Genomic DNA, 17743 nt, shown 5'->3' with positions numbered 1-17743 from the left:
TTTTTTCCTCTTAGGTATTAGTTATGTTGCTGATGTATTTATAAATAAGAAATATCAGCTTTACTAACTTCTTCTGAAATAGTAAGTCTAAATATGAATCAGAAGATGAGGCTCTAATGAAAAGTTTGAAAATGTGGACAAAGGCTAGGAAATGAGAAAAACAGAATGTGGTGTAATATCCTAAAAATCATTCTTATTACAATTTATTTCCTAGCCTTAGTCTGCCAAGTAGGTGGCAAATGACTTTTCACATAAATATTAGGGCAAGGTTTTTCCTCTCCCCCTATTAAACTTGTTTTGAGAGTTACACACCAAGTCATGTCCAATGAAGCATCACCACATTCTAGGAAGATCTTGTGTGTATGTGATCATGAGCACATTTAATTGCATGTTCCTACTCCCCGAGATTAGCCTTTTGGCCAAGTTAGCTCATTTCATTTCCAAAGGATATGGGATAACTATGGTCCATTGTTGAGCAAAAGGGGATGCAGATCAGCTGGAAACTGTAATCAGGGAGAAGGTTTAGGTGTAGTCTGTAAAGCTAGGAGTAACACTGGGAAGTCTACCACCTTTACCCAGGTCAAGGCAGTTGAATTTTAAAAACTCTTTAAACAGGGGGTCTTTAAAATTTTAATGCTACCCCCCCAACACACACACCATAATTAAAGGAATTTTGACATCTGTGCATGGTAGGCACAATAGAAATATTCAAATCTAATTTATTTGAGTGTCAGATTGGACCTCCATTCAACAAGTATTTATTGAGCATCTACTATGACGAGAATAGAGAAGTGAATTAGACAGACATAATTCCTTCCCTCAGTCAAGGAACTGCCCCTTACCAACCAAGAGTTTTATTTAATTGTCCAAGAAAGATAAATGAGCAGTCTTATAACTAAACTGTGGAATGACAGAACTCTGTTTACATAATTATTGACATCCAAGGAAATCTCAACCTACTCTAAAACTGACTATAGGTTTCATAATTTCTGCCATATATATATATATGTATATATATATATATACATATATACATATATATATATACATATATATATATATTCTCCTTCTCTTTTTAAATATCAAGTTCAAGTGTGATTAGCCAGATTCATGACCTACTTTGTTAGCCTAATGCTATTTTATATCGCCTTCTTCATTACTGCAGTCAAAAGGCTTAGTTTAAATATAACACTAGACATTATTGGATGATCCCTAAGATAAGAACTCACCTTCGTAACTAGTTCTTCTCTTATTCACCAGACTCTCCAAAGAGCACAGGCTTCTCCCACACAGGGAAAGTGAGGTTGGTTACGTTTGGGGCTTCCATATAGGAGTGTTTTCCAGGAGATGTCATGTAGAATTGGTCTCAGAGTAGGTCTGAGTAGTTTGAAGTTAAGTTTGAAATCACAAAATGCATGGGGAATAAACCAGAATTTAAAGATCTAAGAGAAGACCAAGGCAATGCCTGGGCACTGGAACACATCTGTTACATGTCAATTTGCTAACATCACTAAGCAGGATTAAATCTGTAGAAAGATGAAAAATGGACATTCGGTGATAAAATCCAGAAAGCACACAAGGAAATGGAAGCACTGGCCTTTGAAAAAGATATCCTAGAAGAGCTGTTCTTAACCTGTTTTCATATCCTCATTGGTATGATATACTGTCTTTGAGACCCTGAGAGATTCAAAATAAGAAATTCTCTTCCTTTGTTTTTCTGGTCTAAAAAAGAAGTACAATCACTAAATGAAGAAAAAGCCTTTCAATAATTCTACTCCATAACTACCCCAGAGCTCCATTCTAGAACTATAGAACAAAAATATACACAGGTAAAATGGAAAAGCAAAAATTATTGTCCAATTTGAGTTCTCAGTCTGGCCCACATCTCTGACTGCTGCAGATTTCTTTTATGAAACTGGGGTCCAGCACCAGTCCATACCGAGTGCTGTTCCAAAGGCACAGAGCAAATGCTGCTGACAAAACTTCTAAGTGCTCTAATGAGTAGAGTTTGAGAAATGACTAATTCATTAACTGAGTATGATGCATGTATAGGGTTAGAGGCGGAGAGCATTCTTAATCTGGTAATCACTTATAGAAAATGTGGGTAATTTCTCTGGGAACAAGCCCAGTTACTCATAATGTGACATACTGGGCAGTTCTCAAGAGAATAGGCACTACTGCCCTACTGATTTGGGTCTGACACATATCCACATTCTCTTTATGACTCCCACCCCCCCCCCACCACACAATCCCACCTTACCACCACCACCTTCTTTTTCCCCAAAAAGTAATGAAATAATAATGGTTGATGGCACCATGTAAAAGGTAGCATAATAGAAGGTGTATCCTGGGCTTTAGAGTCACTTCTAGGTTAGAATTCTGGTACTATTACATAGCTAAGAACATTCATTTCATCAATGAATGTTCTTTGAATGTGCTTTGATCTGCTTCTGAAAGTTGTTAATAAAAATACTTAGGGAGAAAGGATTCTGTGTCATACTAAGTCCCTCAAGACGTTAACACTGATAGTACTTGTACAATTTCAAGACTGTTATTAAGGTTTCAAGGATTGAAGACTAACAAGAAATATTAAAGTGGTACACTTAGTACCACCAAAGCCATTACCTTTTGAGACATGAATTTCACAAGGTATACACAATTTAGATGACAAATTAAGGCTGAAATTTTAAGGATGAATTCCTAAGATATTTCATTGATCTCACAAGGCTCACCATGAAAGATGGTCCATTTAAAGGGGATAATTGAGGAAGGTTTAATGAAGATACTAAATAAAAGGGGTGAGCAAGGTTAAGGGAAACCAAGTCAAGATGGTTAAGTACTTGCGTGGCCAGATCTTTCTGCATTGATGGAAATGTTCTACATCTATATTGTCTAATACCATAGACATTAGCCACGTGACTATTGAGCACTTAAAATGTGGTTAATGCAACTAATCCACTGAATTCTTAATTTTACTTAATCTCAATTAATCTAAATGTAAATAGTCACATGTGTGGCTAAACGCTACTATATTGGAAAATGCAGCTCGGGTCTAGCAAAGAGCCATTATAACTCCTAGGCCTGAAGAGGTAAGAAGGAACAATAACTAGAACCTGCAATGATGCAGAATTAGAGCTGTTATCTTATAGGAGAGGACTACATGACAGGAGCTGTGGCCTTTGACAGAAAAATGCAGACTGGGAATATCCTGACTCACTCTTCTTGCCCTACCACCCCACTCTGGTGCTTCTGACTGGTGGAACTCACCAGAAAGTAGAAGAAAATTCATTAATACAGTCCATAAAAGTCAGCTTCCTGAGGCACAGGATATAGTGAAGAGTGGAGAGTATATCTGGAGCAAAACATTGTACCATGTACAAAATGAGTTGAAGCATCAGTTGTTTGGTTTATTAGCACTCATAAATCTAAATAAATATGGAACCAGTGACAAAAGTAGAACAAAACCATGTTTTTCAATGATGTCCTACATATGTGTTGTATTAAAACTATCCCAGAGATCTCTGCTGCACTATATGGCACAATGCTTTCATCAAACTGCAGCTGGGTTCATTTCAGGTTTCATACATGAAGAATGAGGTCAATACCATGTCCATTCAACTACATTCAACCTTGGATTCTTACCAAGGATCTGTGTGAAACTTTTTCCAAGGTACCATCTCAAATCACAAAGCCTGGGAGTGGGAAATTTTTCATTTGTGTTAGGCTAAAGGTCATCGTTACTCAATAAATGGATAAACTTAAGATACAGGGATCCAAATCATCCCCTCGCCCCAATTCCTCATTTAGGACTATATGACCATTCTCTTCAGGTAGGCCTACTTTGTTTTATTGTTGTACCACCTCTCTGAATGTTATATGTTTTAACAAAATTTCACTTTCTGCATTGAAGAGCAGTGCTGAGAAAAAAACAGGGCCATGAGGGTGTGGTAATATCTATAGCCAAAATCAAATCCTATTTGTGGAAACCTTTGTCTACTTTAGTGGGTCCTGAATATACCAAAAGTACAGACCTTACTGCCCAGCACTTAAGGAAGAAAGGTCTAATGCTACCGGATGGGGGTTGAAGTAGGTGCCAAAAGAAAAGCAGTTCCCACCGCCTCCAAGGATAAGGAGCTGCTGCTCTTCAGGAAGGAGGATGCTGGTATGATTGTGTAACATTAACGGCCATGGCACAAACGCTGTGTCAATCTGATACTCAGTGCTGAATCCTGTAGTCAAATCGACAACAGTAACCCCAGGAACTGAGGAGGAATGAATCCAGACTCCTCCCACCAGTAGTAGCTTTCCATTGAGCACATGAGCTGTGTGGGAGTACCTTGGGGTAATGGGAGGCTGGATATCTATTGATTCCCAGAGGAATCCACAAGAGATTGGTTTCAGAAAGAGTACAGAGCTCAATGGCTCCTCAGAAGTACCCAGACCTCCAGCAATAAGGGCTCCCCCTTGCCAGCTGCAAGCACTGTGGGAATGCCGACCTTCAGGTGTTTCCCCCTCTACTGGGATCCTGACCCAAGCCATTGTCCCCACATGTAGAAAATACCAGTCACTTAGTACAGGTTCCACTACACTTCGACCCCCGTACACAAACAAATATTTCTGATTTTCATAGGACACTTCTGTTGTTGAATGCCGCCAACATGACAAAGTGGTATCTTCGTCTGCACCAGCCTTTGTTACTGTTACATTTAGATCCTGGGTGCTATTATCCTCACTTTCAACAAAATGAAGTTGGAGAATCCCTAAGGCTGGAGTTACTGGGGACAGTCTGCCTCCCAGAGCCAGAACCTGAGTATCTGAAAGTCTTGTCATGGTGTGATAAAGGCGTCCATCCCACTGAGCTCCAGTCCTCCAACTGCGTATGTGTTTGCCTTTCCATTCAGAGTCACAGTATCTTGAGAGCAAGTGAAACTTGCTCACTCGGCAGTGCCTCCCCTCCTGTTCTCCAAATCCACCTGTGCTGAGAATACAGCCTGGGCTCAAAAGGACAGACGCGTGGCCATATCTCTTAAGATCTGGACCATGGTGGTCACTAGTGACTACGTTGGCAGGGAAGATCCCTGACGGGGAAGCAGGATTTACCCTAGGAAACGCCTCAGAGGGTGGAAACACCAAAGTTTGGGACAGAGTGTCTCCCCTAGAAGCAGCCAGAATGAAATAGTGGGCGCATTTCAGATGCCACTCCTCAAACTCGTCAAAAGGTTCAAGATGTTCCATGCGCCGGCGTTCTTCTGAGGGGAGAAAGCAGCGATAGAATTCATTCATGTCTATGGCACTGCAGGCAGTCCAGCCAGCCTGCAGGAAGCGGTGCTGCTGGGCCTCGACGTCGGGAAAGCGGTCCAGGCCATGCAGGGGAGAATTTAGCTGCCGAAAATGTTGCTGCATGAACTGGCCGAAGGCGTCATGCGGCCTCATTTGCTCGTAGACTACGAAAAGGGCGTTAGGAAAACGCTGGGCAGCCCAGGCGATGAGGGCCGCGGCATCATCCGGCTCGAGGTAGGTCAGCACAGCCTCAGCCAGGAGCAGGGTGGGTGCGGCCGCATCGAGGCCCACGGTGGTGAGGGCCTGGTCCAATCGCTGGAGCTGCCGCAGGTCCAAGCCCAGGATGCGGTAGTCCAAGCTCTCAAAGCACAGCGACAACGCGGGATCCCCGTATTGGAAAGGACCGGTTAACGCGCACAATTCCGGCGTATCTCGAATCCTCTCTGCTTTGCGCCGCGCCACGTCCGGAAAATCTACCTCCCAGACGGCAGCCCAGGCCAGGAGGCCTGCAGTTTTGAGGCGAAAATAAAGAGAGTCTGAGCCCGCGCCCAGCGAAAGGATCTGAGCGCGAGGAGCTCCAGCGGCCGCGCGCGCCCGCTCCAGAAAGGCGCGCACGCAGTGCCGCACGGCGCGTGCGCGGACGTAGTAGCCCCGGTGGATAAGCGGCGCGCGGCGTGCGGTCCCCGGAACTAGCAGCGCCGCAAAGGCGTCGTGCACGTACCCGCGCGCAGCCAGAGAACTTTTGCTGAGGGCGCTGTTGTCGTTGGTGCTCTGCACTGCCCCTGCTCTCCTCTCGCGGCTCCGCGGGCGCATGGCCAGAGCGTACTGTGGAGCGGCGGCCCGTCCCGGTGGTGAGCTGCTCTTTCGTTCTCTAGTGCCCACCTCGCGGACTTCTGTACGGAAAAATCACCCCTCCTCCGTGACTCCTCTTCCGCGATCAAGTGTGCGTCACTTCCGGAAAGAGCGGGTCTCGCTAATCAGAGTTAAGCAGGGTGTCTAAAATTCAACTGTGATTGCCTTTTCTTTGATTCTCTGGGACTGCCTTTTCGCGGGAAGACTGCCCACTACGGCTCATTGTGGACGCACAAACTGTGTCAGGGAAGCACGGGTTGTCACTTTTCTACACGACTTTCCGTCTGAAGGGAAATTTTTATCTAAGTTCTAATAGTTGACTCAACAGTGGACAAAATTCTTTAAGAGGTGAGTCTGTGGGAACCTACAACCAGACCTTAGCCGGCGAGGACCGCACCACTGACCTTGGTGGGCAAGGAGAAGAAGGAGTAGCTCTTCGGATGCTAACTCCTAGTGCTAATGTATTTAATGCTTTCATTAGTACAAAAGAGATCCCATTTAAGGCTGAGAACAAGTCAGTGAGGCCAGGTGCAAAATGAAGAAACCTTTAGAGGCTGTGATTCACCCAATAAATGTTTCCCCACAGACTACTGATTGCCTTGAATTCCTGGCTTTGTGCTAAGCTGACAAGTAAATTATGCAGCCCCAGTTTCTCAGCTACACAGTGGCTTTCACCTCCACTTTCAAAGTTCTGTGATTCTAGCGTAGCGAGGGAATCACTGAATAGAGGTGATTATTCCCTACTGATAGGGTCTGAGTCTTGGGGGTTTAAAAATAACCATCAAGTTTCTGAGTTGGGTGTTTGGGTGTCATCACCAGTAGAAAACTGCTTCCAAAGATATTTAAGGAGACTTATAATTTATTAATTGGGATTTGGTGACTGGGAGGGCTGAGATGGAGAAGAGAATCAGGATGACTATAGGTGTGGTTACCTTGAAGCCGTATAGCGTTCAGAGCATGAGTTTTGGAGTCCAGCCAATTTGAATTTGAATACTGGATCTCAGAAGTTTGAGTCAGGATAAAGATTTGTAATTGAAAAGTTGCATTTAGATTTGGTGTTTAAGGTCTCAATGAAGTAGGAATATGTTTCTGTGAGTCCCCCAAATGAGGTAAATGATGTTGGATCTGCTGACAGTTTCTGGGTGTGAGCCGGGATCGTGTCTCGTGAAGCCGAAGGATGGACACACGGATTAGGGAGAGGCAAAAAGTTGTAAAGGAAGATAGTTTATTAGAGGCAGGAAAAGCGGTGTCAGCTCCCGAGCGGGAGGGGTTCCCGAATGGGGGTGCCCACTGGCTAAGGCAGAAGGCTTTTACTTTTATACTTTTCTGCCTGCTTGGGGAAGGGGGCTGGAGCCTTCTAATAGAATTCGTCTATTAGGTTTCTCCTGTTTGCTCATCCTGAAGGGGTTAACGAACCAACCCATTCCTGTCTATCAGATCTGCTCCTTTGTCCAGCCATAAGGGATTTGAGATTATCTATTAACCTGAAGGCGTGTTCTCATGTCTCTGTCCTGGAGTGAAGGAGACAGACATTCCAGGGCCTGGAGTTTCAGGATATGGCTGCTTTTTAGTTTATTCCACCAGGGACCCTCCTCTGTCTACCTAAGCAACCATGCTAACTAACGTGTCTCATTAATAACCGTAGGGAGAGCAATTTCTGTGGGGCAAATGAAGGCAGAATCCATTGTTGTAATGAATGGGAGATAAATAAATGGAGGCAACCAGCCTAAATTTCACTTTCACGGAACTTAACTCAAAAGGGAAGGAGAGACAGGGTGGTAAAGAGGAATGTGGGAGGCAAGAAAGTTTGCGTTATTATTATTTTTTAGGTGGAAACAAATACTGTACTTGCATGTTGGTCCCCTGAGTAAAATTAGCCTGTAGAGAAAGGAACAGAAAAGTGAGATTAACTAGTGGATTAATGACTTGTAATAGATGGGAAGGAATGGGATCCTGGACACAAATTAGTCTTAAATACAAGAAAATGAATTCTTTTTCTCTGACTCATGAAGGAAGAAAGGATGTAGAAAAAGATACGTTTAAGTGTGGGAGAAGGCAGAGAGAAATAGGGAGAATTCATGCTTGATGGCTTCTTCTTGTCTCTGTAATCTGCGTCTGGATTGTCGCTTTAGTGTGAGGAGGTTGTGGTTTATGAGAACACTGTGGAGTTTGGAATTGCCTTTGAAGGGAATGGGAGAAAGACTCCCCTGAGCTTGCTGGACCTTGGGATCCTCATGTAAAATGAAGGGACTAAGTCGACTTTGTGAGTTGCCTCAAGGTTGGTTGAGGGCCAAAGAGGAGGAAAAAGTTGTAGGACTTTGAAAAAAATATATAGCACTGTAGAAATCAATATATGTTTACTTATTTATTTTTTTTTTTTTTATTTTATTTTTTTTAATATTTTTTTATTTTTTTAATTTATTGGGGTGACAATTGTTAGTAGAATTACATAGATTTCAGTTGTGCAATTCTGAATCACATCATTACTTATTTATTTTTTAAATAATTTTTTTTTTTTTAAGGAGGGCGCGGCTCACAGTGGCCCATGTGAGGATCGAACCGGCAACCTTGGTGTTATTAGCACCACGCTCTATAACCAACTGAGCTAACCGGCCACCCCCAGAAATGAATATTTTAATGATTAGTCAAATGTACATGATATGTTAGAAATACTACTTCTCTGGTAAAGGGCAGAAATCAAGAAGTGTGATTCAAGAAGAAAGATAATAGAGCAAAATTGTGATTTGGGTATCTCTATTGTTTTCTGGTCATTTTTTAAATCTGTTTATGTAAAATGGGAATGATAATGCCTCATGGGTTGTTGTGAGGATTAAGTAAAATAGCCATCTAAGACAGCACAATGCCTGGCTCATAGTAAGTGCTTAATAAGTAGTAACAAATACTTTTATTAGTCTGAGTTCCTTTTTTTGTCATGAAAAAATGTTACCTGGGAGACAGGAAACTTGGTTCTGTCCCTTCTCTAAGTTGATGAAATATTAGTACAAATGTAGAAAGATCTTATGTCAATGTGTTGGCTTTCAGCTCCCCACTCCCACCCCAGCTTCTTCTGGCCCGTTGCCAAACCCAGCTAAGGAAGGTTGAATTTGGCCAGTGCATGGTATTGTTGATAGCAGTATTTTAGACGAGGATCAGTGAAACGACATTTTTTTCAAATGTGCAAAGATTGTGCTTGTTTCGCTGGCTTTCAAATTTCCATAGGTTCCTATTGTAGCCAGTGGGTTAGTAAATTTACTGGCAACTAGTTAAAGGTCAGTCTAGAAGGTAGTTTGAATGTGGCACAAAATAAGGTCGGGATCCTAGAGTAGGATTGAAAATGTATGTGAAAAGATAGCACCTGTCAGAATTGTTACCAGCCCGCTATATAAGATGTCCAAAGCGCTTTTTTAGGCTGTCATTCTATTGTCTAACCATAAAAAGTTCTTCCTTCTTGCAATTCATAATAATAAAGCTGTTTTGCAAGATTAAAAAAATTATTTTATAAACAATTATTTTAAAAAACTAATGTGTTAAATTCTAAAATGCAGTTTATTAAAATTATTAATAAGTAAATTATTTAAATTTATTTAAAATTTAATTTATTAAAATTATTTTAAAAAGTAATTGAGTATTACATGCTGTTGTAAAATCTTAAAATTGCACAAAACTATATAAGGTAAATAAAAATAAAATTCTCTCCCCTGATCTTTGTTATCCTTTGTTACTTCCAACGTACATTCTAGTGTTAACAATTTTCTATGTACCCTTTCATACATGTTTTAGGAATGAAGATATAAATAAATGAGAGAGAGAGAATACATACATACATGCTTTATTCATAAATGTCATCTTTGGAAACTGCATTTTGGAACTTTTTGGAAGTAACGCTATATCATAGAGGTCTTTCCATGTAGTCATAGATATTCAGTTGGGTGGACATTTAATTAATTTAGCCAGTACCCTACTGACAGACATTTAGCTTGTTTCCAACTTTTTTGCTATTATAAATAATGTTACAGGAAATATATTTGTACATATCCTATAAGATATAAAATAAATTCTTAACAATAGAATTACTGGGTCAAAAAATATGTCAGTTTTGTGTGTGCATGTGTGTGTTGATAGGTATAGTCAATTGCTTTCTAAAGAACAAGTTCTGCTCACACCAGAACTTTAACTCAGACCTTCACCAGTATTAGATATTATTCTTCTGAGATTCAGAATTGTTGTCTGGATAATTGTATAAGTTAAGTCTTTCACATAATCTTTAAAAATAAATTTCTAAGGAATAATTTTGGGAATATCTTGATTAACATTTACTTTATAAGTCAGTATTTGTGGTAAATTGACTTTACCTGTGTAAGAAATGTTTTCCCATTTTAATGACATCTTTTATGTACTTCAATAGATATTAAACATTAAATAGTCCACGTTTTTTATTTGCTACTATTTATTAAGCACTTACTATAGTATTCTATTGAAATGCCATGTTTATGTCATATGAGTTGGCCTTTCTATGGATTTCTATGGCTCTGTCTAATCCTGTACAAACTGTTGTCTTCATTGACCATTTTAATATCTTGGTAACTTATTTAACCCCTTTCTGTATCAATTTATTGATTTGTAATGTGCTAAAAATATTGGTTTTATAAGTTTATCGATAGGATTAAAGATAATATTATTAAAAGTGCTTGCCACATAACCTGGTAGGCTCTGAATGGAAACTGCTGTTCTTATCAACATCATCATCATTAGTACGTGAGAACCCAAAGGGTGAAGGTGGCTACTGTGAAAATCACTCAATTTCATTTGGAATTTTATCTTTTTTTTTTTTAATTTATTGGGGTGACAATTGTTAGTAAAATTACATAGATTTCAGGTGTACAATTCTGTATCACATCATCTATAAATCCCATTGTGTGTTCACCACCCAGAGTCAGTTCTCCTTCTATCACCACATATTTGATCCCCTCTACCCTCGTCTCCCACCCCCATCCCCCTGAAATTTTAATGTATAAGCCACCTTCAGAGGTGAAGGAAAAACTAAGATTTGCTTATCACCTACAGTGTGCTAGGCCTGCGTTAGGCACTAGGGAGATAGAATAATCTGTAGCCCTTGTCATTGGGAAGTTTATAGTCTGGTGAGGGAGGAAGACAAGTAATCAGTGATTGAGATACAGTGTGAGTAAGTGCTGAGTGAAAGGTAGTCAGTGGATTATATGAGAGCATGCCGAGGGGAGTTCAAAGTACTTTATTAATCCTCACAGCTACTCTGCATTTTTAGCCCATTCTTACAAAAAAGGAAACTGAAGCTGTGAGGTTAAGTGACTAAAGGCCAAAGGGCTAGTAAACTGCAGAACTGGTGAAAGGATTAACCTCGGTCCACTGAAACCAAGGCCTCTGCTCTTCCTTTTTATATTTTAAACAATTCAAAAATCTAAACTTTGTTACCCTAAATGGCCTAATAAATTTCTAGTTTTAGAAGTAGTTTTATAGAAAATGCTAATAAGTAAAGAATACACCCAACTGAATTTCAGATTGTAATCCACCTCTTACCAGTTTAAGGCCCTTTCCTATTTCTAATTCAGATTGTTAGCTCATTTAAGTTAGCTTTAGAGGGGCCGTTGTTTTTTGAGGATTAATAACCATAATCCTTTTTCTTTGCTTTTTATGTCAGATGTTGATCTGAAAGTGTTCACATTTGTTTAAATAGGTGAAGCTGAGTCCAGAGCTACATATACAGCTAATCTTACAAAAATGTATGGAAAAAAAGCAATCTGAAGGAAATTCAAGATCACAAAATTTACTGACTGAAATACATTATATCATTCATACCAAGAATAAGTATTTGGAGAAAGACCTTTTTATTCTGCTACATCGTGATGGAGGCAGAAGAGGAACAGCAGCAATGGAAGACAAACTTTTACTCAGAATTACCTAAAGTGGTGAGAATTCAACCACAGAATTCTAGAATAGTTGCTAATTATAATGACTTCTGTGTTGTTTCTTTTCACAAAAGAAAAGTAAATTTTATAGGTAGAATTTGTAAACTATGAAAGTCGCACAGCTAAATCTAATAGGCAATTTGCCTAGTACAGACTGCAAATACCAAGTACCCGGTATGATGCTATGAATCTAGTGGATACTTGGTATGTTTTTACTGATTGTGTTCTTTTGTTTTAGGAACTTCATGCTCACTTGAATGGATCCATTAGTTCTAATACCATGAAGAAATTAATAGCTAAGAAACCAGGTCTTAAAATACATGATCAGATGACTATGATTGATAAGGGAAAGAAAAGAACTTTAGAAGAGTAAGTTTGGGGAGATTGTGGACACGCTTCTTTCTTTCTCTGTCACTATTTTGAGATTTTAAATAGTATGTAAGAATTTAGATTTTAGTAGTTAAAGGAATAGGGTAACCATCTGGTTTGGGGAATATAACTTGACATACAGTTTTATCTAACTGTCAGAGTGTTGACAGTATTTGTAATGATTTATGTTATTTGTGAAGTTATAGTATAATATATTGTAATATTCTTTAGACTTGAAAATATAGGCTTATTGATTTTTCCCCCTATTTGCTCCTACCAGCCAGGGCAGGGTGGGGGGAGGCATGGTGAAGTGAAACTATTATTTCCCACTTAAAAATATCAATAATGTTTTATATTCAGTTATTTCATTATCTTTCCAGATCAGTGTAATTTTTGAAAACCCTATTCTGTAGCTCTTTATAAGTATATAATTACTATTAGCCTAAAATCTATTAATTCAGCTTAGTGAGTTTGTCTTTAGCTTTTGATGACTAGAGTATGTTAAAACCTTTCATTCATGTGACAGATGTTTCCAGATGTTTCAGATTATTCATCAGCTTACTACCAGCCCTGAAGATATTCTAATGGTAAGAAATGAAGCAATTTTTACACAGGTTTAAAAATTAGTAAGTAATTTATGCCCTTCTCTTGTTGCATCAAGTATGATGAAAAATGTTTTCTGCTTTTTTATGACAACTCTTTTCAAAACCAATGTAAGACATTTGCCTAAGAGCTAATATCAAAGGACTGTTCATTATAAAAGATATGAGGAAAGAAGCAGATGAATGTCTTCTGTTAGATAGAGGACAAAATAGAAGAGAAAATCTGGTCCTGTTTTCCATAATATTTGAACACAGCTAGCAATGTCTTTGACAAGGCTTTATCCCTATTGCTTGGGAGACTTTTCATTGCCTGGGTGGACATTATAGACATTATAGAGAGTGAAGAAGTTCAAGAAGTGCTTAGAGATGGAATTACTAATTCCTAGGGAAACTGTGCCTTCCCTCGGGGGGTGAAGGACTAGCGGACACTGTTGTGTTCCCTTATCTGAAGCTCTATGACACTAGAGCCTCCATGATACAGAAGACAGGCTTCTGTGTCAGTGATCTTACCAGGGCGGCATTTTAAAAAGGCCTCTTTGTAAATGGAGAGAAACAGAATCCTGTCAGTGTTCTTAATCATTAGCAAAAAATGCAAAATAAGAAATACAACCTGTGTTTCTTGAGAACTGACTTTTGGCTGGTCCAGAAAGAATTTTCCTCCTGGCCAAGACTGATCCTCATGGTAAACAGTAAACTAATTATCTTTTGGAGGAGAGTTAATTCTAAAAGTTCAGTTCAGTAAAAGTTGACTGAATGCCCATAACATTCCAGTGCTAGAGACTGGGGGATATAAAGATAGATTAACATGGTTCCTGCTCCTGAGGAATTTGTAGTCAGGACTGAATCTTGCAGACACAGGTGTGGACCCCCGGGAAGCATTCTTGGATGTGGGGTAGGGATGAGGATTCTACAGGCTGCACTGTGACCTAGATAAATCTTCCTCAGATTGCTCTTATCCATACTTGCCAGCAACCTTCTGTTATTCATTTGGTTTCACGGGTATCTCACCACCAAGAAGAAGGGTGCCTTGGGTAGTAGGTAGGATCACTTCCATCACTGAGAAGGACTGCCACTTCACACCCTCACTTCCACCTTAATTGTCAGTGCACACACTAACAAACAGGCTTCTGCATTAGTTCATGTGAGCTGGGGTAGAGTGAGATGGTCTCTCTGGGGCTACGCAATTCTGGAGCAAAGACAAGATACAAATTCCTCCACCTGTAAAAATGAGGCCCACAGTCTGGTCGTGGCAGTGGCAGCAGTGTGGAGTTCCTAGTGAAGCAGCGTTGTGGAGTCTGGCTCATGGAGGCCGCCGGCTATGTTCGGGGGGTGGAGAAAACAGTGGTGTCTCTCTGGTTGAGGGATGTCACATGATTGTGAATGCTGTTGTGTTCTAAGCTGTGTAGTCCCTGAGACTGATTCTCTAGACCTGGTGAGCCTGAGCTTTATATTATATGTCATTTATATTATAATAAATTCCTTTTTGGCTTTAATTTTAAAAAAGAAAAAAGATGAGGCCCAGATCTTGGATTGCAGTGAATCCGCTAAGGTAGTGCCGTCCTCTTAGGCACTGGTCTGCACAACCAGCCACCCCCATGTTCCTTTGCCTGGACAACCAGCCACTCCCATGTTCCTTTGCCCAGGACACTGCGCTTGCCTGCCCATGTGCACGTAGTCAAAGCAGGTTAAGATTAGGACACTAACTATAAGGGCTAGGTTGTCAAGCTTCCCTACCCTGGTGCGTTTTCTTTTAGATTTGGTAGTTTTTAGGATTAATGGCAGAGAAGGAAGACATGCCTTTAGCCTTTAGATATCATCTGCCCTGGTCATTTTATAATTTTTGGATTGTCAAGATTTGTGCTAAATTGGATACAGTTTTATTCATATTTACCACCCATTTCCTTTGCCTAAGAGGAATTTTCCTAAGTACTTCTGAGGTAAATTTAACCCTGCCTAAAGAATTTCTTGAAAAACACAACTTATTCCTAAATAACTTGATTAAGAACCTTAAGCTATGACTTTAAATGGTACATCAGTAATGACTACTCATATTAGCTGTTCATTTTCTTATGTACCTTTCTAGTACTATACACTCATAGATGGTTTTAACTGGTGTTAGTTTTGCCTTATTTCTGTTTTTTCAAGCTGCTGTTATGAACAGTAGGAAATAGAAAAGTGGTTAAAATGGTTAAAAGGAGATAAAGAACAAAGAGTGGTATGATTTGCAGATTTGAATTTAATGTGGGAGTGAGGGGAGTAATGGGACTATTGGAAATGTTGCAGTTCTGTCATGGTTTCCACCAGGGGTGTGACAAAGCGGGTAATCTTAACCACATGGAAGGCTTGCAACATTCCTTGCAAATCAAACTTAATGAATGAAATAAAGCTGTAGCACTTGGCGCTTTCACTGGGACCCTTACACTAAAATCAATATTGTGTACATTGCCTTTATTATCAGGTCACAAAAGATGTGATTAAAGAATTTGCAGATGATGGTGTCAAGTACCTGGAACTAAGGAGCACACCCAGAAAAGAAAATGCTACAGGTAGAATTTAATTACTTCTCAGCCAATGTGCTGTCTTTTTTTCCTGTGTGCTTTGATCATTCATGTGTTTGCAAGCTGAGAATATGAAGCGGTTACTTTCACTATTGTAAAAGTAGAATCAACATTCTAAATCTTATAATGTATGTTCATAGTGTACATTGTTAATGAGTAAGTTACTCTTTAAAAAATTAAGTCAGGGTATTAGCTGTTTAAGGGAAATAAAAAAGGCCTGCAAAAATTTCATTTATTCTGTTACTTGTTTTTCTCACTGAGAAAAGGACATTTGCTCCTTATAGTTGCATTGTCTTAAACGTAAGCTAATTCTTACTCCCTGCGTCAAGGGCGCTTGTGAGACAATGCCACTGAGTGGATGCAGAATCATGTTTTATGACAATCACTGAAATGAATTTATTCAGTCATTTCTCAGGGACTAACAGTATCTTAGGCCAGGGCCAAGCTATGATGTGATATAACCTGTCTGGATGGAGATGAGAGATCTGGATGTGGTCTGGAGAATGTTCCTGGGACCCTCTTTCCATTTGTATTTATTTGTATTGTATTATCTTTCGGTCCCTCCTAGCACCTTGTCTGTGACCTAAAGAAATCCTACCATGTCATCTTGCACCCTGACATGTGTTGCTCAGTCATCAATCAGAGAATATTTTTGAAACTTGGTATAGTAAATAGTGTTGAAATAGAAGAAGCAGAAGATTCTTATCTTGCACTTTTAAACTGCAGAATCAGTTCCAAGTTATGTTGGTGAGGGTAGTGAAAGGGAAGGAAATAAGAAACCTGCCAATTACTGGAGCTAGTTTGCACTTTGAATGGAGATTTAAAGGGGAATGTTAACCTAAGTATGTAACAAAAGGGGAATGGTTAAATAAAAGTTAATGGAATGTTAGGCAACCATTAAAAATATTTGCAAAGGCACTTTAATGACATGAGTATATGCTCAAAATAGTGTTAAATGACTGAACAAGGTATATATGTTATTTTTATTTTTCTCCCTTATAATTTCCTATGTTTTACTAGAGATTTTCCACCAGAAGTAAGCATTTTAGAATTGGAGTACCAGAGTATTTTAGAGGAGGCTGTTCAGGAGAGGGCTCTTTAAAACCCCCCAGAAGAAGAGGACTTGAGCACCCAAATTTTAAGAACATCTCTGGTGCCCTGGATGAGAAACGCCGAACCTGAGCAGGAGGAAAGAGAAAGGAGCTCGGAGCATTTGAAATTTTGCTCCCTGGCATATTTCATCAGTTTGGCTCAGATAAATTCTTATAAAAATTCTCTGTAGGTTTGGATGCTTCTGAGATTGACAATACCTTGATCTGGTTTGTTCATGAGTCATAGTCTTTTATAATAAACTGGTAATCCAGTAAAAAAAAAGAGAAAAAGAGAGGAACTCAGGAGAGGATTTTTTTTTTCTGGACCAGCAGGAAAACATTCTGCTAATAGAGAAAAAAAGTTTTCTTGGTTTCTTTCTTTCTTTTTTTTAAGGACAGGCTTTAGAAAAGGGCTTTTTATTCTTGTTTTGTTAGAACAAGCATTTAAAAATTTTTACAGCAATTTGTGAGAGTGAATTTGTCTATGGAATCTAAGAATAATATTTACATGGGCTTGTAGTTTGCCTTTTTTCATTTCATTTTTCTAGTACTTCATTTTTTTTTCAATTTTATTGTTCAATTAGCATTTACTAAAATATACCCACAAGGGCTATGTTTTAACTTATCTTTAACCATGTCCTTGTCTCAACATAAAGTGGAAATGTAATTGTTCACATAGGGAATGCTAATGTTGAAGGATGAAATAGGTGATGATCTCTTTATATGTTTTCTTTCTGTCCTTTCCAGGAATGACTAAAAAGACTTATGTGGAATCTGTACTTGAGGGTATAAAACAATCTAAACACGAAAACTTAGACATTGATGTCAGGTAAGAAGCATTGTACCTTAATGGTCACTATTTAAAAATCTAGGATGTGTGAAAATTTTACTACTTTAATCATGGGTGTAATGGATTTTTGTAAATCAACCAGTAACTGATTTTTATCTTATAATAGAAAAAACAGTCAAGAACCCTAATATTTAGAGCATTTGAGATCTTGCTCCTTGGCATTTGTCATCAATTTGGCTCAAATAAACTCTTATAAATA

The 17743-nt window shown here is 39.3% G+C and overlaps 2 protein-coding genes across 5 annotated transcripts in view; one reads left to right on the top strand and one right to left on the bottom strand.

Annotated features, from left to right (window-relative positions):
• Window positions 1-3374: 3374 nt before the first annotated feature.
• On the bottom strand, window positions 3375-6116 carry LCMT2 (leucine carboxyl methyltransferase 2). Its single transcript, XM_033107884.1, has one exon. The coding sequence runs from the start codon at window positions 6091-6093 to the stop codon at window positions 4033-4035; it is 2061 nt and encodes a 686-aa protein (XP_032963775.1). The 5' UTR covers window positions 6094-6116; the 3' UTR covers window positions 3375-4032.
• Window positions 6117-6138: 22 nt separating this feature from the next.
• Window positions 6139-17743, top strand: part of ADAL (adenosine deaminase like) — a 26829-nt gene continuing 15224 nt past the window's right edge. For 2 of the 4 annotated variants that reach the window (XM_033107886.1, XM_033107890.1), the window contains exons 1-6: window positions 6144-6480; window positions 11843-12074; window positions 12313-12443; window positions 12970-13030; window positions 15504-15591; window positions 17442-17523. In XM_033107886.1, coding sequence (XP_032963777.1) covers window positions 12012-12074; window positions 12313-12443; window positions 12970-13030; window positions 15504-15591; window positions 17442-17523 — 425 coding nt within the window. In that variant the 5' untranslated portion in view covers window positions 6144-6480; window positions 11843-12011. Of the gene's footprint in view, window positions 6481-11842; window positions 12075-12312; window positions 12444-12969; window positions 13031-15503; window positions 15592-17441; window positions 17524-17743 lie in introns of all 4 variants that reach the window. The other 2 variants (XM_033107887.1, XM_033107888.1) reach the window with 2 other exon arrangements.

Source organism: Rhinolophus ferrumequinum, chromosome 6 (genome assembly GCF_004115265.2).
Source record: "Rhinolophus ferrumequinum isolate MPI-CBG mRhiFer1 chromosome 6, mRhiFer1_v1.p, whole genome shotgun sequence".
Classification (NCBI taxonomy): domain Eukaryota; kingdom Metazoa; phylum Chordata; class Mammalia; order Chiroptera; family Rhinolophidae; genus Rhinolophus; species Rhinolophus ferrumequinum.
Note: the sequence above shows the minus strand (reverse complement) of the source record. Positions and strands in the feature narration are given on the sequence as shown.